At 35.3% G+C, this 23,109-nt stretch overlaps 1 protein-coding gene across 7 annotated transcripts in view; it reads right to left on the bottom strand.

Moving 5' to 3' along the window:
- Positions 1-23,109, bottom strand: part of CNTN5 (contactin 5) — a 544,426-nt gene that overhangs the window by 92,779 nt on the left and 428,538 nt on the right. For all 7 annotated transcript variants that reach the window (XR_004305984.1, XM_032442190.1, XM_032442192.1 and 4 more), the window contains 3 exons: positions 22,438-22,574; positions 20,491-20,620; positions 18,342-18,492 (listed from right to left, as the gene is read on the bottom strand). Coding sequence is in view for 6 of the 7 variants with exons in the window: in XM_032442190.1 (XP_032298081.1) it covers positions 18,342-18,492; positions 20,491-20,620; positions 22,438-22,574 (418 nt within the window). In the remaining variant the exon portion in view is untranslated. The remainder of the gene's footprint in view (positions 1-18,341; positions 18,493-20,490; positions 20,621-22,437; positions 22,575-23,109) is intronic.

Genomic DNA, 23,109 nt, shown 5'->3' on the forward strand with positions numbered 1-23,109 from the left:
CCAGTTCACAGTTGACAAATATACAGATATTTTGCATAATTTTATCTTGTGATTATATGCAGTTCCTAGCTTTAATATAAGAAAAGAAGAATAAAATCAGCAATCTGAAAAGAACAGCAACCAAAAACCATTAATTCTATACTACAACATGTCTCCATATTTGAAGAAGTAGTTAAACGTGATTGAAAGGAGTTTAGTAGCTGGATTGGAGTCAGGAAATTTATATCAGTGCCAAATCAATTACAGGTTGCAGGTGTCCAGAATTAATTAAAATAAATTGCTATAAATCAGGCATTAGCTGTCTGACATGAGTACAGAATAGCAGGGAATAAATTCAAATGAAAATGAAGCATTCTGTTTATATTCCTTTATGTTGAAGAGTATCAGAAAATACATGTCAGAAAAGAATTTGTATGTTATTAGGAAGAGTTTTAATTTTAAAGTCTGCTTGAAGGTCTCTTCTCACATTGTGTGTACTTAATTTTTAGTGCAAACAAACAAATGCTGATTTACACTTACAAATACATAGGAAAAAAAAGATTTTATATAAGTAATTATTGAAGGATCCTCTATGTTAGGTACTGGATATATAAAAATGATACCATGCAAATATGTGTAAGCCTTTTTTGCTATTTTTTTCCACTGTTAATTCAGTGATTAAAAAGTAACTGAGTATGTTTTCCAAAATGTTAGAAAAAGGATGAAACAAAGTCAGCTCCTACATTCACAGAGTTTGAACAACTACGAAGCTGCAAAGATGTGGCACAAACCACACCAGTGTTGCTTTCAGTATAATGGGAATCTTCCCAAGTTTTTCGTGAAATGCATCGACTGACAGTTGTTCAAAGGTCTATCTGAGTATCCAACACATCAGACCTTTGCTTTCTCTGAAGGTAAACTAAAATATAAGCTGTAAGTAAAAAGATAAAAGAAGAATGGATAAAATTTCTGGGAGCCTTTTATAGGTATTTAGCTCAGCACTTAGATCACCTCTTACTTTACTGCTAACTAAATGGTTAGAAACAGAAACCATTTTCTGGTTTGCTAAGGGTAAGTCTTCTTCAGCAAGAAGACTAAAAATTGTTTTGTCCAAAAGAGAAGTATGAGGCAATGCAACAATTAAACACAGCATTTTCTGTGCCAACAGTATCACAGTGGCAGGAGACGACACAGTGACCACTAAACCCACAAGTCAAAGGCCTAGCTATTGAACTGGGCTCTCGAGTGACTTGAGCTAAAAACACATACACCTGAGTAAAAGAACTGAGGAAGTGTATCATCTCAGCTCTGTTGAGCATCATTTTTAAGGCAGTCTCACTAGATCAGTTAAACAAAGATTCAAAATACCTTAAACCCTGAGGTTGGGGGAATGACTCTGGCCATGACTTGGGAGCTTCTATACTGTAAAGCATCTATGAGCTTTGTCTAATTCCAGCTTTTGAGTTTGAAGGAGAAAATGTTATGAGGCTTTATCACTGGGTACCATGGTCAGAACTGCAGCCTCATATTTCTTCTGGTGTGCTTCACAGATCTCCCATGCACACACCATCTGTTCCTCTGGGTTTGGCCCCAGCTCTTTACCAATTCAAAGTTTCTTATTGTTTTCTAGAGGTTACACATACAAAGGCAGATAGATAATAAACTCGCATCATTATTACAACCTGCACCTAAAGATTTTTAATAAAATGTCGCAGACTAAAATGATTGTTCTCATACATCATCATTAACATTGTAAATGGCTCGCATGACCCTTTGCCTATCTATAAATCACAAACTATGAAGATATACCAGGGTGATGAGATTAGTCTGTGGACATTTAATTAAGTGCTCAGCATTTGAAGTTGCAATTTATAAACAGGCAGAAGTAATTTTTCTCCTACAAGAGAAGATCAGAGTTGAGATGAAGGTTTACAAAACAGATTAATTATTTATCTTCTGGATTTTGTGTTTAACAAATTAGATTTTCTCAGGCTTTTTCTTCAAGAAATGCCTTATGTTATGTCACAGAAAATGTATATGCTAAATCCCATAGTCTTTTATGGACAGTGGTTAAGATTTAAAGAGAATCTGATGGGAGCATTAGCATGTGTCAGAGAAAATATTGATATTGTTTTCATGTATAATATTGAATATCAATCTCATTAGTATTAATAACAATATTTCAAAGTCCATTTTTATATGCTGTGTTTGTGTTTCATGACAAGCAATGTGTCCTGATATCTATACAGAAAGCACAAGCTTTTCACCTTGACTTCTGGAGTTTAAATAATGAATTGCACTTCTTCCATAAAGAAGGAAACCCACTTACATAGCATCATTTTCTGCAGCAACTTGAATCCTCATGTGGGAGCTGGAGTGCCTGAGCAGTGCCTAACACAGCATATTAAGGCAATGCTCATAGCAAGCATATGATTTGTACATTTCCTGTAGAAAAGAACAAATATGATTTTATTTGGTCCTTTTCTTTCAATTTTCTGCTTCTCTTTGGCTTATGAAATAGCCTTTTATGGAATTCTTGTTCTCTTTACTGATCTTACTAGGAAAAGGACTGTAAATAAATTGTTCATGTAATGTTTGGATACTTTTTGGCTTAATTCTAATGAACTAATTAAAAGACAAGCAAAATGGCTGTTCAACATCGGTTATCATCTGATTTTAACCAAATTCAAGTTTTCACTTTGATTTTTCTCTTATGATTTCAAAACATATATACATTTTAATAAATTGAAATTCATAGTCCAGAGATAGTAACCCTCTAGGTTACTTTTAAATGCCAAAAATAACCAGCTTGGATAATATTGAGTTAGTTCAGTTTCTTCATTGGTCTCAGCTTCTGAATGTTTTAATGGAAATATGTAATATTTCCCATGAAATGAAAAAGCTGCCAGTTTGCAATATTTTAACTGATGTTCACTTTGGCCTTCTTTGATGGCTGTTCTTTGCTCACAGTCAGTTTACTACTGAGAATGTGACAAGAGCAGCAGCCTGCAATCCATCAAGACTCCTTGAAACTTCTTTTAGTTGCTTCAGTGAGTTTAATGCCTTTCCACAAAGTCCCTCGTGTAGGATTCATGCTATTGATCAACATCCTCCACTTGCTAAGTGCAAAATCCAACCTAACAGTACACAGATAGTAATATAGCAGAGCAATCTACTTCAGAGCTCTGCAGAGTGCTGTTAACAACCCGTGTCATCAATACTCATCCTTCAATCACCCTGCTGTGAGAATGACAGCAGCTGCAGAGACATTCCTGAATTTCCAGAATGTGCCTTAGAAGTGCAGCAGGTGTTTCATTCCTCCTAGAAGGGTTTCAAGATCACACTAAAGAACATTAAGCCACAGTCTAGAATAAGATGTTTTTATTCTCAGCATTTTAGGAGAAAAGAAACTGAATTATTCTGATGCCCAGAACCAAGAGTGTTAAAGCAGCATATGTTTTCCTGTCTTCTTGCACTCTGAAGAGCACTTTTTTGTTGCATGAGCAATGTTGAATCAGTCACAGAGTTCTTTTAAACTTTTCCCTTACCATTTTTGTTTGAAATGTGCATGTGCATTGTGGAAGTGCAAATGCTAACTTTTCTGTTTGCAGTATTACCAGTTAAAAGTTACAGATGCTCCTGTATTTTAACTGTAGCAGAGTTTAGCAAGTTTAAATAACGATAACAATTTTGCCATCAAATATTTCTCTTTGTTTTTTCAGTTATTTTTAGGACATAATTATCAACATAGTTCTGATACTTTACCTTAGGAAAATATCTGCCTCGTTTTACTTTGTTTTTCTTGGAAAAGTTAAGCAAAATTTTAACAAGACTGTCCTGGGTATCCTTCCCTTCCAACACATCCCCAGCTATTTGTCTCCCTTTGGCAGTTCCCTAACCCAAGTATTTCCCAAGTAAGTCTGTCTGCATACTCATTGTTGTACTGTAAGCAGATCTTTTGTTACTGTTTTCACAACACAGTGCAGATTGGTGCTTTAGGAACCATTAGGAACTCTAGAAGAGTGCGAAATTTAATTGACAATGTTAAGTTCTGATATTTTTTAAGTACTGAAAATTTTAGACATGATATTTTAAAATAATAAGCTTCATATGGCTCATTTCTTCAACTTCATCAGTTGATCCTCTAATAATAAGAAGCACTGGTGAATCCAGATGATAATTGTAGGAATCGTTTTTAATCTGATTTTTATTAACAATGATGCTATTTAGTATATCTTCTCAACAATTACAATGAAATGTAGATCACACTAAAAAAGTGTGTTTAGTTCACCTAGGAAACTTTTTTTTTTTTTTTTTTTTTTTTTTCCCTGATAAACTCTAGGTATGTTTTCATGAGATAAATTGAGATAGTGATATTTGGAAACTGTGATGTGTTGGCAGCCTGCAGAGCACCATTATGGCTCACAGCTTAAACTCCGTATGTGGCTTTGCCAGAATTGGTCTGAAGCAGAGAGTGCACATACCTAAACCTTTGGCTTTCTGTACCATTTCTTTACCATTAATTTAATGGAAGAGCAGACAACCTGCCACCATATGTTATAAATTTCTATATATGACTCTTCTTTTAAAAATGAAGAAGCTGACAATCTAAGGTTTTTCTCAGCAAACCTCACTTTGCTGGGAATTCAACTATAAGTACAACTAAGGGATATTCCATACTTCTGGAACGAACAACAAAGGACCAAACCTCTAAAAATAAAGGCAGACAATTAATCACTGGAGTAAACGGAAACTTTTTTTTTTTGACTAGGTGACCTTCAGAGGTCCCTTTTAACACCTAAAATTTCATGAATTTTTGTTTGTGTATTTACAAAACTAATGAGCTGATTTGCTAACTAACCTAGAGTGGAGGTACCAGCAAGATGGGGCTACAAATTGCTGGACTTGAATTGAAGACTCTTGAATGTAGGCTGTCTGTATGCAGAGCTATGGGAATAACAATACAGCAATTGTCCTATGGCTGTCCTTAAAAAAAAAAAAAAAAAAGAGGCAACAGTAGTTTCCATAGCTGATTTAAATTTTTTTTTTTATGACTTAGCAGAAAATTTTTAGTCTTTTTAATTTTTTTAAATTTTTTTTTTTAAATTTCATTTTTAAAAACAAAGACAAGATTTACATTGAATATCTCTCAAGAAGTTCTCTGTCTTTCTTAAAATCCTGGAATCATAGAATCTTTTATTTAGAAGGGACTTTAAAGGTCAACTAGTCCAACTCCCCTGCAGCAATCAGGGAAATCTGCAGCTAGGTCTGGTTGCTCAGAGGTTGCTAGCCTGACCCTGAATACTTCCACATTCCAAAATCCACAACCTCTCTGGGCAACTTGTTTCAGTGCTTCACTATCCTCATTGTAAACAAACTTATTGCTCATACCCAATCTAAATCTCCCCTATTTTAATCTGAAATGAATTCCAATTTTCTACACATATAGTTGGGGTCTCACCAGAGCAGAGTAGGGGGACACAACCACCTTCCTCACCCTGCTGGCCACACTGCTTTTGATGCAGTTTGGGATACAGTTGGCTGCGAGGGCACAGTTCTGCCTAGCTTGCCATCTACCAGTAGCCCCATATTCTTTTGGCAGGGCAGTCCTCCATCTTTTACTTCCCCAGCTTTCACTGATTGCGAATGTTGTCTCAACACAACTACAAGGCCTTGCACTTGTATTTATTGAAGCTCATGAGATTCTTCTGGGCCCACTGCTTGAACCTGAATAGATCTCTCTGGATGACATGCTATCCCTTGGGCATGTTGATCACACTCTACAGCTTGGTGTCATCCACAATTCTCTTGAGGGTGCACTTGATCCCATTGCTCACATCACTGATGAAGATATTAAAGAGTGTTGATCCCAGTAATAACCTCTGAGGGACCCCATTCATCACTGATTTCCATCAGGACATTGTGCTACTGACAACCATTCTTTGAGTATGATCTCATAACCAGATCTTTGTTCATCAAACAGTCCACCTATCAAATCTATATATTTTGAATTTGGAGAGAAGGATTTTGTGGGGGAGCATTTTGAAGGCCTTACTGAGCTCTAAATAGATGACATGAGTAGTTCTTTCCTTCTCCCTTGATGAATTTTCAAAATCATAGAAGGCCACTTGCTTTGTAAGGCAGGACCTGTCCTTGGTGAAATCATGATGGTTATTCCATACCACCTCCTTTTCTTTCATATACCTTCACATAGTTTCCAGGAGGACCTGCTCTGTGATCTTCCCTGGCACTCAGGTGAGGCTCATGGAGTGATAGTTCTCTGTGTTGTTCTTTCTACTCTTCTAAAAAATGGGTGTGATATTATTACCTTTTGTTCTTGTCAGACTTCACTTGACTACCATGACTTTTCAGATACCATTGAGAGTGGTCTGATGATGACAACAGCCAGTTCCCTCAGGATTCTGGGATGTGTCTCACTGGGACCCATAAAGATGTTCGGGCTCCTCAAGCAGTCATGAATGTGATCTTTGCTTACAGCTGCAGAGTCATTGCTCCCCTAGTGCCCGCTTTCCAACTCATCCATTTGAAGAGTGTATGATGAGCAGTTGCCAGTGATGATTGAGTTAAACAGCTGTTGGGTACTCAGCATTCTGCTTGTTACCAGCCTGCCTGTATTGTACACTAGGAGGGATATCTGGCATATCTCTAGAAATTTTTCTTGTTCTTGTTCTTCTTAATTCCCCTTGCAAGTCCCCTTCTATTTGGAACTTGGCCTTCCTGACCTCATCCTTACACAGACTAGCAGCATCCCTATACTCCTCCTAGGATACCTATTCCTGTTTCTACTCATTAAAATCACCTAATGGACCAGTGTACAATCAGTTTCATCACAGAGCCTTCTACCTTCTATGGTCATGTTCAAAGTGTTTAAATTAGTTTGTTTCAACATGCAGAAACATTTTTTTCTTTGATAACATGGGGCAAACTACATACAAAAGAACAAGAAATGCCTTGCTAAAAAAGAACTGATTTCTAATAAATAGCATTTCATTTACTGATGTAGTTGTAAGGTTTTCTTTTTATAATAGTTTGTCTTAGAAGGGATTCTTTTCAATAAAAAATAATATATATATATATGGATTATACTTTCTTGTATGTGCTTTTATCTGAATGTCACACAAATGTGCAGTTGAGCCATAATGCAGAATTCAAACATCAAGTGGAAGTTGTATCCTTAAGAAAAAAGCACACCCATTTGAATTCAACAGTCTGAACCTCATGAGTCTTTTAAACTGACACAAAAGGTTAGGAACTTCTATTTATTAATGACTATCAAACAGGATGTATGATGTCCCTGAGAGGGTATTCAGTGAACAACAAAGAATTGTCGTATTGGCCTTAATCCTAGCAAAGGGTATAGAATAAAAAACACCCCCAAAATATAGCACAGCTACAATTATGTTCTGTATTTTGCATGTGAATTTTAAAGACAGAAAATGATTCAAAGCCAATAAGGGAAATATTGTGACAAAAATGTAAACAGATACACCTGTTTGAATGTTACACTTAATTCTTGATGGAATTTAGTACTACACACACACTACTTCACTTCTGAAAGAGATTCAATATGGAGATAACTATATGGTGGTGCTTATGGCTAATTGCCATGAAAAACAAGAACTCACAGTGAAATAACACCATCTCTTATTATGATGTATTCAAGGCCGTGTAAACTGAGAACATCTTACTTCTATTTTTATCCAGGAAAAAAAGCCATGTTATAATTTCCATTACAAAGTTGTTAGATTGTTCAGAGTTTACACATGCAACAAATCAGAATGAGGAGAAAAGCAAGAACAAGGAGGTACTTCTTCAATTAGATGGATATATCCTCATAACAATGTCTTTAAAATCCAAAAAATGTTATTAATCAAAACCAAATTCTTATACAGAAAAGAAAATCTGAGGATGGAGAAAGCATCAGGAACCACAACTCAGTCACAGTCGAGTCAGTAATTATTAAACTGCATTTGAAGGGAGAAATCCAGCATATTTGATATCACCGTTGTTGCCTCCATCCCTGGAGGCATTCAAGGCCAGGCTGAATGTGGCTCTGGGCAGCCTGGTCTAGCAGTTGGCAACCCTGCATATAGCAGGGGGGTTAAAACCAGATGATCATTATGGTTCATTTCAATTCAGGCCGTTCTAAGATTCTATGATTGTACTGGGGGGTTTGAAGTCCTTTAGCCCTAGAATCTTGCCAGATTCTTTTCACATACTGTGGTGAGCAGCTACTTCTCTGCACAAAACTCTGTCTATGTCCATATCCTGCCTGATGCACATTCTAGCTTCAGGGCAAAGATTTAATAAATGTAAAACATTTCCAGCACTGAGCTATTGCTTGCTTTACAGTAAAAGAGTTTCTTTTCTCTCTTGCCTAATGAAAATGTTCCAAAATCTTAGTCTAATTCTTAGGTGAATTTGTTTTTTAATTCACCCTTTCCTTAAAAGTATGAGTTTATGTGTATGAGTTATCAGGAAACTATTGGGAAAAAGAAGAGTTAAGAAAATATTTCCATGAAAGATGAAAAAAATGTAAAAGAATACTGAAAAAAATCAACTATAGAAGAAATACATTTCCCAAAGCATAGAGAACAGGAACTAGCTGTTATTGCTACAGTTCACACCTTCTTTTTCTGGCAACTTTTGGTGACTTGCTGTTGGTAATGAGGGTTAGATTTTTCTACAAGAAGGAGATTTCTGTTGTCTGTTTCCAGATTGTATGTTGTCCACACCTTTTGTCTTCATTAGAATACTGCCAAGAATAGACTCAAACATCTCTGCAGCTTGAGTCTGGGGAGCAGGCATTTAAATTCCACACTGGAGGAGAGCTAACAGAGACCTAGAAGTTAGTGTAACAGTGCATATAGGTATATAAACTGTGAGAAGGACAGGAGGTAGGATAGACAGACTGACGGGATCTTCTCTGCATCTGAAGCGACAAGTGCCCAAACTGTCAACAAGGAAAAAGGGACAACTAGAGACTAGACTTAAGGGAAGGGTAGATGTAGACTTTCAAGATAGAAAGACTGAAAACACACATCTTCAGGCAACTGGAGTGTTCCTAGGTCTTGGACACCCACTACAAGGTTGTTGACATACAGGAGTGAGTGTGTTCAACAAACGGACTTCAGTAAAGCCACTGTCACTGTCCCTCACAACATCCTCATGGAGAATCTGGCTGCCCAAGGTTTGGATGGGCATACACTCTGCTGGCTGAAACACTGGCTGGATGGCCAGACCTGAAGAGTTGTGGTCAATGGAGTTAAATCCAGTTGGCGACTGGTCATGAGCGGCATGCCCCAGGGCTCAGTGCTGGGGCCACTTCTATCTAACATCTTCATTAATGAACTTGATGAGGGGATTGGGTGGACCCTCAGTAAGTTTGCAGGAGACACCAAGTTGTGAGGGAGTGTTGATCTGCCCGAGGGAAGAAAGGAACTACAGAGGAACCTGGATAGGCTGGATCAATGGGCCAAGGTTAACGACACGAGTTTCAGTAGGGTCAAGTGTCAGGTCACAACAACCCCAGGCTACCCTACCCTTGGGAGGAGTGGCTGGAAGGATGTCTGATTGAAAGGGACCTTGGTGTATTGATGGAAAGTTGGCTGAATATGAGCCAGCTTTGTGCTCAGGAGATAAGAAAGCCAATGGCATCCTGGCTTGTATCAGGAATGGCGTGGTGAGCAGGACTAAGGAAGTCATCCTGTCTCTATACTCGTCACTGTTGAGGCCTCACCTTGAGTACTGTATTCAGTTTTGGGCACCTCAGTACAGAGAGAACACTGAGGTGCTGGAGCAGGTCCAAAGATGGGCAACAAGGCTTGTGAAGGGCTTGGAGAATATGCCCTACAAGAAGAGACTGAAGGAACTGGGGCTGTTTAGTCTGGGGAAAACAAGACTGAGGGGAGACCTTATTGCTCTCATTCAATATCTGAAAGGTGCTTACAGTAAAAGCGGGGATGATCTCTTCTCACTGGTGACAAGACAAGGGGAAATGGCCTCAAGTTGCACCAGGGTAAGTTGGATATCATGAAAAACTTCTTTACAGAAAGGGTTGTTAAGCCCTGGAACAGGCTGCCCAGGGAGGAGGTTAAGTCACCATCCCTATAGCTTTTTGGATATGGTGCTCAGGGACATGATTTAGTGGAGGGATGTTAGGGTAGCATGGTTAGGTTGTGGTTGGACTCAATGACCTTTAAGGTCTTTTCCAACCTGAGTAATTCTACGACTCTATCATTCTATGATTAGGCCCCGTGAAGTCATGCAGATATTAACATTGCAGCTAACTTTTTCTTTATGAAATCTGATTTAAGTGATATAATGATTATCTTGTTAGTTAGTAATTAAAATTTAGAAACAGAAACTACAGAACTAAAAACTGCAAATGAAAGTGGAGGGGAAGACTAAGCTTTAGGGATGCTCATTTGAATTCTTTACAAATATGAAATTCTTCAGTTTGTTCTTTCTAAAATGTCCTTTATCAAGGCAGGTTTAATAAATAGAAGTCTTGGTACATTTTTAGCCTTTCTGTGTGCATTACAGTATTATTCTTTTATTTCTGACATTATTTCTGTTTGCTTGCTGTGTACTGCTACTGGAAGGAACATGAAAAATTCAGGAGTCCCAAAATGTATATAAATAATTTTCTCCAAATGTAATGTCTCTTATTCATTTTCATGAAAATGCAACAGATGCAAAGAGCACAATAATAAAAATTCAAGACCGAGTAAATTCTCTGCTACAAATTACTATTTTTCACCATAGTCACCACCATTAGTCATGCATTTTCACCACTGGTGAAGAAGAACCTACATGCTGCATTCATAAATAGCTGCATGGCTGCCTGGCTTGTCTTTCATGGTACTGTTGTCACTGCTGAAGTGCACCACACACTGACTCAGTGTGCTCACATCCACGTTCTCTCTGGTCTCCTTAAACATTCAGCAAGCATCAGTGGGTGCTATTTTTTCCCCATGGAGCAATTCAATTTCACATCTTTGTTTCATTTGCACTTCCTTGTCTGATGTCATTCTGTCAGGCTGCCCCTCTGCTGTCATCTGTCACATGGCAACTAAACATTGGTGAGAATGTTCTACCGTTACTGCTATGCCACCATTATCTGCTTCTGACATTGCTGGCCAGCAAAATGAAATAGGAAGTTCTTCCTTTGGAGCAATCTTTGTAGAAAATACTTCCATAGAAGTCACTAAGTTCAATGGAATCTTATTTTCACTAGTCTGAGCAATTTGCCATAAGAAAATTGATGTTTTATACAACTATATCATATTAGAAATTGTTTGTTTCACTACTGTAAATAGATCAAGATTTTACAAATTGTGATAGATCATTTCTGTTTTCTTCAAAAATGTTCTACTTTGAAATTCTTGTCTCTTGTCTACCATTTATTAAGAAGAAAGGTTTAAAGTTATTTTAATTTAACATGGCATTAATAATACTAAATATGAGGAATGCAACTTGTAATCAGAAATAGTATGATAATGATATGTGATAGTATTTGAAACAAATGTCTTGATTTTCCTTATAGATAATTGAATACAAAATTAAAATACAGAAAATTTTCAGGCATTCATTAACCTTATAGACATATATATATATGTATATATATAACCATATAGATTCAATGCAAAGCGCATCTGAGCCTTGACCACTCAAAAGACAGTCATGCTATATAGCACATGCAAAGAGACAAAATTGAAAACAAGACAGATGTTCCCTTTCCCGACATAAAATGTCCTTCATGTTGGATCTGGAATAGTTTCACTGTCATAGGTGGTTTAGAAATTAGCTTTAGAAATTAGAGATTGATGTTTGGATAGTAAATTTCTGGTTTTTGAAATTGGTACATAGAGTTTAACAGAAGCCTGAAATTCCTTTGATATTGAGATGTTCATTGTTTTTTATTTTGACTACATAAGTTAAATGTAATCTACTGTTTTTTAGACAGAGGCCATTCTAATTTGTTACAATTCCATTAGAATACAAGTTTATACCATATTTATCTTCTAAATATCTATTTATCTATCTTCTTCTATCTTCTAAGTGACAACACTTGCATCTACAGTTTAATTCTCAGCAAAATATATTTAAATTTTAAATAAAATGCTTAGACTTCCTTCTGTTCTCTGGAAAAAAAATACCTATAAATAGTGGCAGCCCATGAATTTTCAAGATGGACACACAGTCAGAATACGATGACAGAGAAAATGCAAAATGCATCACAAATTCTTTTGAAATATTGAAATTTAATAATAAATTTAATTCTGTAGATAAGGCTTTTACAGCAAATGTCAGTGAATCTTGATGCAGTAAGTGACAATGTGTTAAAAAGACACACTAGCTTGTTTTGAATTCTGACAGATAAGGAAGAATATTTCTTATAAAGATGGCTTTATGGTTCAAAATGAATTTTAGCAGACTGGGAGTACAAAATATTTATCTGTAGCTGCCATAATCATTATGGATCTGAGTATTAGATCTAAGGAAGTGTTGAACAACACTTACCCTGTACTTTAGCAACGTACGGCACTATAAGGAAAAATATGGACTTCACTATTATACTCCTATTTTGGAACTTGACAGGATTTCTCAATCAAAACAATTTGGGTTCATTTCACTAATTTACCAGTGTGCACTGGGAATGTCTTCTTTAATGAATGTCTTCTTTACTGAATTCACAATTTAAAAAACAGACCAGTGTTTACAGATAATTTATGTCTGTGGTGTAACATGTTACCGAATCACAGCAATTACTATTTTTATTGTAGTTATTTCAGTTTATATAATGCCCAGAGATTCTGGATAAGATTCTGATATGCTACACAGTTATTTCTCTACTGGCAAAATAATTATGCATACACTTTCAATATACTCAATTTAGTGATCACAAAACTGTTTCCATCCTATTAAATTTTGCTAGTCTATAAAACATAGCAGCTGAACATGGACAGAACATGGATAGCCTAGCAAGAATATCTTTTAGTTTGCACAAGCTCCTAAAATGCAAGGACTGCATAGGGAGAGTTACTTTATGCAGGCTAATATCAAGCCAGGGACTAACTGCTTAACAGCACAGCTGATTGCATCTTAATGCAATTCCTGCCAAGATTACTAGGCAGCCTTTAATTTACTTGTGTAGATATATCATCTGCCCTAATTAGTGTACAGCACAAACAAGCAAGAAAACATGAGACACTTTGTTTGTTATCCTGGACGCTTCTATGCTGTGAGCACCACTTTTGTTCCATGACAATTTGCTCTCACCCTTACTGAGCTGATCTGGCATAAGCATTTCTACATTTACATGACCAGCCAACTAGGAAACAATCTGATAGAAAAATATCCCTGGAAAAATAAAGGTGACTATTACTAAACTGGATGAAGTTCCTAAATCTGCTCACTATAAAACATTAGGTCCAAGAAGATGGAAGGGAAATCTAGCAGTTTAACTCTGTCACAGGAATCAGACCTAATTGCACCCACAGAAAGAGAAATGTGTCTCTTGCCTGAGGTCCACAAAGCAGGAAAATATTCAGTTATGCTGGACTCTGGTTTGTTTCTTTACTCAAGATCTCTGCCTATTTTGGTATTTTGGAAATTCTGATAAATCTGAGATCTTTACAAACTTCCGACATTTCTTCTAAAGAAATTCAGATTGCTGGTATCCTTGAGTATTATGATTATTTTTTCTATAATGGGTGAGATCACTGGAGATTTTACATAAAAATAAAACTATTTAGGAGGATGACCAAACAAATTGTATTATTAAAACTGGTATTGTACAGAATGGTCCATTAGTAAGGAAGAAAGTATGAGTTTTGAACAAGGAGTCTTTTTTAAAAAAAAAAAAAAAAAAAAATTATTTCTTATTTTTTTGTAAAGAGAAGATTTTGTTTTTACTGTTTAGCCAAGGTTATCATTGTTTCCCTTTTCTACAATATAACCAGATCTCTAATTCCCATTATGAGCCTGCCACAGCTAAATTAGACCATGATTTATTCAAAAAGTTCAAAGAAGTGAATTGCAGAACTCTCACAGGAAGTTAGGACTTTTTGTCTTGAAGTTCTTTCTTAATGTCTCTCATTTTCTCTCTTCACTACTTCCTGATCATTACAGTGCCATGGGAATCTGAGGTGGCGTGAAGTTAAGTGTTTAAATTCCCAAGAATTTTAGATGCAGTTTCTATTAAGGACAAATTATGCTGAAAGTCATAGTCTGAAGAGCCTTAAGCAAAGAAAAACCTTTAAGCAACTGATGACTTGTCATTCTGCATGTGTAGTGTGCAAACAGGCAATTATTTATAACAGCAGAAAAAAATGAATGCTAGCTTATTTTTGAACTGTTAACTTATAATTAGTTGAGTTTTGTAAGAAGATATTAAAAAATACACAATAGATTAACATATCTATACACAATATAGAAAAAATACACAATAGATAAATAACTTGTGATGATTAGCATCTTAAAGGGATCAGGTTATTCAGCTTTTCCTTTTGTGCAAAGCTATGGGATATACCCACAGTTCATTAAATGATAAAATATAAAGAAAAGCAATTGTACAGAAATATTGAAATCACAAGTCATGCCAGGTGGCACTCAACTCTTTAAGTTTTAGTGTCTATTGCTGCTGTTTGAAGAAGTTTAAAATACCCACATATACCTGATGGATATTGCAGAGGGTGTCCTGGACTCAACCAACACAGAAGCTCAAGTCCAGGGAGGGAAACTGTTAGGGCACCCCCAAAGGAACTGCACTTCTGGTTTTACAGTTATATCCCCCTTGAACTGAGTCTTGGTAGGAGACAGTGGGATGTTTCTTCAAACATCAACTCAGCTACTGAGGAAGAGCATGTTTTTCTAAAATAATATTTCCTTCTGTGTGCTATAATCACGCACACAATTTTTTATTAAAATCCAGCAGTATTTCCCTAAAAATAGACAGCCTAAATAGCTTAATAGCATCATCTTAAATACCATTTTATAGAGAAATAACAGGATCTGCTGTTCTGAATATCATTACTGGAAAAGAGTTCCATTCAATTCATTTGGTAACCTGTGGAAAATACCATTTATTAAATCAATTGAAATTCATACATGGACTTTTTCTTTGCATACTTAGCTGGAGACACAAAGTAAAATTTCCAGACTGCACAATATTCTGCTGATAAGAACTGGATTAAATTTGAAAATCTTATTAACAAAGGAAAAAAAAAAAGTGTCATTTTCATAAAAAAGGGAAAGACCGTGATCCTGTGATGTCTGTGCAAGGTATCACACAGATGCAGAGAAGTTTGTGCCAAATATAGGTCAATGCATTTTCAGGTTCAATAGACAAACTGAAAATTATAGTTCAGAGTAATTTTCCAGCCTTTTTACATGTACTCATTCTTTTCCCTTCAAAAAGCACATAGTTAGGTTTAAAGTTACATATCACAACTAGATGGAACTGAAATTCTTTTGAAATGTTACCACCACAATGAAAATAAAATTAAAAATGAATTTTATCTACAAACTCAAATCTTCTTTTTTTTTAGCTTTGTTTCATCTCTGAAACACTTTTTTTTCCCCCTTTTCTTCTTTAAATATTCTTTTTTTTCCCCTAACAGTTGCACTATAAGTTTGTTAAAAATAGGAACTTACAAGGGAAATATTGTCAGATCCTTCAAAGCAGTAGAAAAGTAGAACTATATTAAGAACCTGTCAAAAAGTGAAAATGAAGGAATATAAAATACCAGAATAATATAAAAATGTCTGTTTTTATTTCTTTGTTTTGAATGATGACATATTGAAATTGAAATGCTTTATGTCCTTCCACTAACTGCATAGAAAATTGTGACAGAGAACAGGACAATTGCTTCTGTAGATAAGTGTTAACCTGAACTTTGGTAAAATTAAGTCATGTCAGGCTTTTTTCTGTCTCTTTCTATACAACTTGCAGCAATCCTGTGTTATTATTTGAAATTTAATACTAAAATAGAAGAACATAAGATCACAGAATCCTTAGAGTTGGAAGGGACCTTTAAAGGTTATCTAAATATCTCATTCTTCTGTCTCTTTTTTTGTTTAACTTCTTTCACAGCAGCTTAATATTAGAGAAAAATAAATGAAATAACACAAAATGATCAGAAGTTCTGTAAAGGTAAAATTTCAGCATTTTCTGTTATTTCTCTTGTACAGTATGATCTAAACAGCTTGAAAATTTTGCTTCCTCCAGTGGATTTATTCTTCTTTTTAGGACATACTGATGGAGATTATTACTTTGTACTGGTTAGTTTTTTTCATTCTTCACAAGTCAATATATGTCTTGAAATTTTATATCTATAGGGTTATGAAAGCAGAATTGCCTTATTAATATTTATGTATGTTTATAATGTTTGATAGCTCCATAACATTTTATTTGTGAAATTTCAAAACTGAATTTCAGTGTACTTGCTGTTAATATTGTCAGTTATTCACTGTGCAGCTACTACAGAACTCTTCATAGCTGCAAATCAGTTCCAATGACATCAAGTGAAGCATACAGGAAATGAAGATCACGTCACCAGTAGTAGAATAGATCTAATATTACAGATAACCTGTGCCTTATTCACAAGGCAGCTTTCAATCACCTGGCATGGCATTTAGCCTTCTCTTCATATTCTATTTCCACTGACTTTTATTTTCTTTCCCAAAATCATAATAGACTTCCTCATCTCCTCTTCAAAAAGATTCCACAACTACTGCTTAGTGAATACTTTATATAAGGGCAGATAAGTTCCCTTGAAACAGATACTGTAAATACAGATGAAAAAAATAGGTATAAGCTGATTGTTCTAAATGATACAAAGGATTTCCTGGATAGTTTAAAGTTATTGTATCACAAAGCAGTTCTTCCACAGAGTTCAATCAACTCTTCAATCTCCCTATTTTATCGTTTCGTATTCCTGCTCCTGCCCAAATAAACAAGTTTCAAAAGCTGCAGATACCAGAAATGTAGCTCCAGATTTAATTTTTATGATTTTTTTAATTTCAGACTTGGACTATATTTGGACAGACACAGGGTAATTACCAAAACACTTTAACAGTGTTGGACTAAAGAGGTTATTTACATGTGGTAATCAAGAAGACACAGCGAGTTTTACAGAGATGAGAGAAATGAGTATTCATATGGCAAAAATTATGCAAGTATAGCATAAAAAATATCAACCTCAGAATATTTGATATTGGCTTCTTTGTAGAGCTTGTTGTAATATACCTTGTCCATATGTGTTATACAACACACATCTGTTAATTAGATGTTTTAAACAATGAAGTTGCTTCTCTCTTTTTCTCCAAATAGCCAATATGGCTTAATAGCTTACCCATTTTTCCTTTTCAGAAGAAAACAGCTGGCATGAGACGAAAAAATGCTTCACCTGAATGAAATGGCTTTTGTTGCTAACAAGAACAGATGCACTCGACTGCTGTCATCAGTACTGCACAAATAAACAAAAAGGCCTTGCCTTTTTCTTTGTGACTAATGCCACACAAGTCAGTGTAAGTGGCTCATTCACATACATTACCTGAAAGAAGATGAAATTACTATGTGTACGTAAAGACCATGTGCAGGCTGGAAAAACTATTCCAGTGCACAGACATACAGTCTTGTAAAGTACAATTACAGTCAGCATTTAACCTGTGGTACTTAAGCTGTGTTTAACATACAGAGATGGACAGATTTTATTTAATCAAGACTATTCTGATAGATGGATATGCTGCCAAGTACAGGAATTACTTGTATAATTAAATCCTATAATGAAATCATATTTTTCATCTTTGAATCATTTTACAGCTATTCTTAGACTTCAAATGCGATCAAGCCATCAGTACGCCTTACTAAAAACATTTCAAATGAATAAGCACATTAGATATTTTATATTGTTCTGACATTCTCAGTCTCTATATTTTTAATATTCCCAAACAAAAAATGTATAGTAGATACAGTGTAACAAGCATTCTTGAAATTAATAGTGGGAAATAAAGGGAACAAAAACCCCAAACAATAACTTCTTTACATCTGTCTTAATCTCTGAACAATCTGAAAAGTTTTCATTTCAATACTGTGGGAAGATCAGATTCAATACTGTCAGCCTCATAAGCTTGACAAAATAATTACGCTATTTCCATGCTTACACACACTTGTTCTTTGCACTGGTCACAGACATGGTTACGTATACTCGTTCTTAACACTAGTCATAGACATGCTTATGCATGCTCGTTCTTGTTACTATCTGCATTTTCATTTAGAACCACAGAAGCAAGCATGCAAAGACAATATTCAGTTTACCGAACAGGCTTCTGACCTCTTACTCTCCCTTAAAGCTTTGTCTCCTTTCTTCCAAGTGATAGTTGGCTTTGGAGAGGCTTGTGGCTTGCACTCAATGACAACTTCTTGGCCCTTGGTAATAATTATTGTTTTCCTCATTTGATTTAGTGGGAAAGTGGGAGCTGAAGCTGTTGGAAAGAAGCACATTAGCTCTACAGAAAATGTTCGTAGGTTTTCATTTCATTACATTCTAATAGTTTGGTTTGGAGTATAGAATTTTCATTTTTTGGTTTTGAAATGGCTGTAGCACAGATTAGATGGAATTGCAGAAGGTGTCTGAAATAACATTCAAGACTAGATGGTAGGTCTGTAAATTAATCAGGATATTAATTATAGAGATGTTATCCACATTAAAATTCTAAATTAAAATTGTTTTTTAAATCCAACAGCTTTAGAAATTGAATGCTACAGTTATTAAGCTACACCTTTTCTAAAATTTTTGGATTTCATAGAAGTAACAAGTTAAAAAGTAAAGTTATAGCAACTCCATAGCTATCTAAAATGAACTCCCTAGTGTTAATTCCTACAAATAATACTACTGTTAGAGCAATTGCATCGCTTTCCATTTTATTTATTTTTTTATTTATTTGTCTAAGTGCTGAGGATTGAAAAGTGAAAAATTTTTACAGGGGTTGTTTAACCAATTTTCTTTTACAGGATATGTTTAAACCATTTTTTGAGAAGTCCCACTGATTATAGTGATAATGTCAAGATAATAAATGTGTCACACACACACACAAAATTATACAGCTATTACTGTAATGTCACAAGAAGAGAAAGTTGTAGGCACTGGAATGGGTTGTCCAAGGTGATGGTGGACTCTGTTCCTGGAAGTGTTCAAGAATGACGTGGCACAAAGGGATATGGTTTAGAAATGGGATGGTTGGACTTGAGGAGCTTGAAGGTGTTTTCTGTCATTAATTATTCCATGATTGTCTGTGAAATCATTTATTCATTTTTTAAGCTCCTTTTGGAAAAACTGAGACAAAAATTCCTCCTCTCCCCAAATATCTCACCCACACATGTAAGAACATCTCGTGCTTCATTGCCTCACATATGTAGAAATTTATTTCCATTATTTTGGGTAATTTTCGTAGCAGAGATATGTATATGGGTAATTTATTCTGTAATTTTCCCTTAAGAATCCAGAAAATTAAGCACAGCAGCTACTTTAAATCAGTATTATGTCTAAAATTAATCAGGGGCACAATTTCTGTAGTCAAAAAACAAAGGCCAATTTTGCTGTAGTGACCTGTACTGATGATATACAGAACACCAAAGAAAGTGTACAGCTACTTGATAAAATAGGCATAGGGAAAGAAAAACAAACAAACAAAAAATGGAATGAGAAAACTTTGTAACCAACAAGGATCACTTTCCTGACTGAATCTCAAAGAGCAATGCAAAGTGCTGGAAAGAGTGCAGCCTCTGATTGTGGCTCAGAGAAAGTGAATTTCTCAGAAGTTTGTCTCATTGTCCTATTGCATGTTATCACATCCTGATTTATACAAAGCTAGGGAGTGTTGGTAAGGCATGCTTCATGCTTTTCTTCAATAACTCCCTCTGTGAGCTTGCTTTTCTGAGAAAGCTTCATTTTCTGAGAAACATTACATAGTGTATTTTCCTTAGTGTGGGATACTAGCTGAAATGCTGCCAGTATTCAATCAGTCTTGGTGAATTTAAAGGAAATATTTAAATCTAATCTAATATAAGATCATATTTAATCACCTTTGATTAATGGCTCTGATAGAAGTAATATAAATAATAAAAAATTAAGCAGAGAGCAAAATGTTTAATATTCTTGTTTCTTTACTTGTACTTGCATTTGAGGAACTAACAATTATTTTCCATGTATTTTAATTTGCACACACCTAGATACTTGCAAAATATAACCAGGCTGTAACTTACAAAATAAAAAATACAATTAGTGGAAGAATATCTGCTCTCCCAGGTAATAAAGGGCTCAGTCACACATGAGTAATAAGAGGAAAAAGGAAGCCGCTTTTATCTGTTCTATGAAGCATGGACTGACAGAAGCTGTTCTTTATCATAAGATGCAAAGAAGAAATGTAATTAATAAACAGAATAAAAGGATTTTTTTTTGTTTTTTTTTTTTAAATACTCACCTAAAATCTTCAGCTCAGCACTGGCATAGATGGTGCCATACTTATTTTCTGCTAAGCACTGATACATTCCAGCATCTGAGATGTTCACAGTGCGGATCATCAGGACACTGTTAACCATCTCAATTCTGCTCTGTAATGAAATTAGAAAGAATAAGGCACAGGGAAAAAATATAGGTACTGCTAAAGTAAAATAAAGCTCAGCAACTGACTTCCTTGGGCTTACTTTCCTCTTGCTATCTATAAAACAATAAAACAGATGATGCAGGTCAGGAAAACTTCGAAGAACTTTTGAAAGGAAATATTGTCCTATGCTTGCTGTTGTCTATTTTTTTTTTTTTTTTTAACTGGTGCTGTCATCATAATGTGATTTTTAAAAGCAGTTCAACATGGTAGCTTTAATGATATGAGGAGTCAGTTGTGGGTGAGTAGAACATATATGATGATCTTCAAATCGCTTATGAATGATTTCAGTCATGCCACTATTTTTCACTAAAGTAGACACAGAAGATTGTTTGAATGAGTGGAAGAATTTGATTGCAAATTTCTTGTTTGAAAGGTAAGGTAATTGAAAATAATTACCATAGAGGTAAGAGAAAGTCATAAATAGCTATTTATGGGTATGTGTACTTCATGGAACTGCATAAGGAATAATTTGAACCGCTATAAAACACCAGGTTTCATTACTATGTTTGTTGGTCTTGTTAAAGATTACTGAAAAAGTGTGTCAAAATGCAGAAAAAACTATGAAGAAGTATTCTCTTGGTTGTAAACCTTTAATTTTAAATGAAATTAAAAGTCTGATGCAACTGATGATTTAGAAAATCAGAAAGCCAAAAAGTATAGAAACTTATTTAACTTCAGTTCAAGGACTGGTAGCTTCCTCTAAAAGGCAGAAAAATATAAAATAAAGGCATATAACCTTATTATCAGTGCTTCATATCTTCAAAATAAACTATCTTTGCTTTCTCATTCTTTGCATAATTGGTTGATGCTCACAGATGAAAGCCAGAGTCTTTCACAGAGAAGAAAGATATTGCATCCTTTAAATTCATAAATTCTTTCTGTGAGTACTTTTACAAATGGAGAAATTTTCTTCCAGGATTGAACAGCTTTATTTTAATCGGGGGGGGGGGGGGGGAAACAGAAAAAAGAAAACATGTGCCTCCGGTGGCGCAGTGGTAGGAACGCCACTTTGCAACACCGGAGGCCCGGGTTCGAATCTTCCCTGTGGTGCAAGTGGTAGAAGTGCCACTCTGCTACACAGGAGGCTCAAATCTCGGGGATTGGACTCAATGATCTCTAAGGTCCCTTCCAACCTGCACATGTGAATGGCAGTGATGTGGTGATTATTCACCTAGAAAAACAGAAAAAAAAGTAAAACAAATGACAGGCCAGGGCCTAAGCTTTTTTTTAAAAGAAAAGAGAATTTTATCTAGATCTGATTTTAGAATATACCAGGTGCATGTATTAAAGATTTTACATTCTTGGAACATTTTAATGGCGTTGATGGTGAGTTCGGAAGACAATTAGAGGAGTTGAAAACTGATGAAAATAGAGCCATCTTTATCCTTGTTAATAGCTTTCAAATGTTTTGATGAGTACAAATTAAATATGCTATGCAGCAAATAACCTATCACTGGTGGAGATGTGCAGTGGTCTTGTTAAGCAAAGACAGTCCTTGTCTGAGTTGTTACCCTCTAACATAATAAAAAGAAAGAAAAATTCTACTTCCCATATACTTTTTAACTAGGGAGAATTACTAATGATTGCAATTCTATGTTAAGTTGAATCAGAGGGAACAAATGTTTAGAACTTGTCATTATAATTACACTTCAGAAACTAATAGAGAAAGCACTCATTTCTGAAGTACTTTACAGAATATTAATTAAACTTATCTGTATTAAATGAGAAACATGCAGCATACTGTTGACACCATATCTAATGTACCTGTGGCCAGAGAGGAACTCCATTTTTCAGCCAACGATATGTGGGCCTCGGCTTTCCAGTGGCTTTACATTCCCATCTTAGCTGTTCCCCACTGTCTAATTCAGTATCGTTAAGTTTCTCCACCCACTGTGGGTAGGCTGCAAGAAAAATATACCACACTATGAATAAAGAATATTGACTAATAAGTGTGTAGCAGATGTGCAAAGATCTAAGCAGTTAAAGAAATTGAATTATATTTTTTACGAAGTCTATGCCTCAAAAATAAACATAATTAAACAAGCAGCAAAATCCAAAAGAGGAAGTATGAAAATTATGAAATGAAACTACTTAACTTGAAAGGAAATACTGTAATGGCATCAGGCAGTGAGCAGTACCATAACCAAGAATAGACAGTCTGTCTGATTTAATAAGGTCCAGAGGATTGAATTAGAGTAATACATAATAATGTGTTCATTATGACTGGATTTAAGAACATTTCCTTTGTAATCATAATACAATAATTAGTAACAATGCAAGATCTAAACTATTTAAATTTTAGTAACTATGTGAATTATTACAGTTTCTAAGTTTCTTGTGTGTAATTCATATTTCATGAGAGAAAATGCTTTTGATGCTTTTAAGAACAAAACCCACATAGGATTTCCAACATTCATCACAAACTCACTAACATGA

The sequence above is a fragment of the Coturnix japonica genome, chromosome 1 (genome assembly GCF_001577835.2).
Source record: "Coturnix japonica isolate 7356 chromosome 1, Coturnix japonica 2.1, whole genome shotgun sequence".
NCBI lineage: Eukaryota > Metazoa > Chordata > Aves > Galliformes > Phasianidae > Coturnix > Coturnix japonica.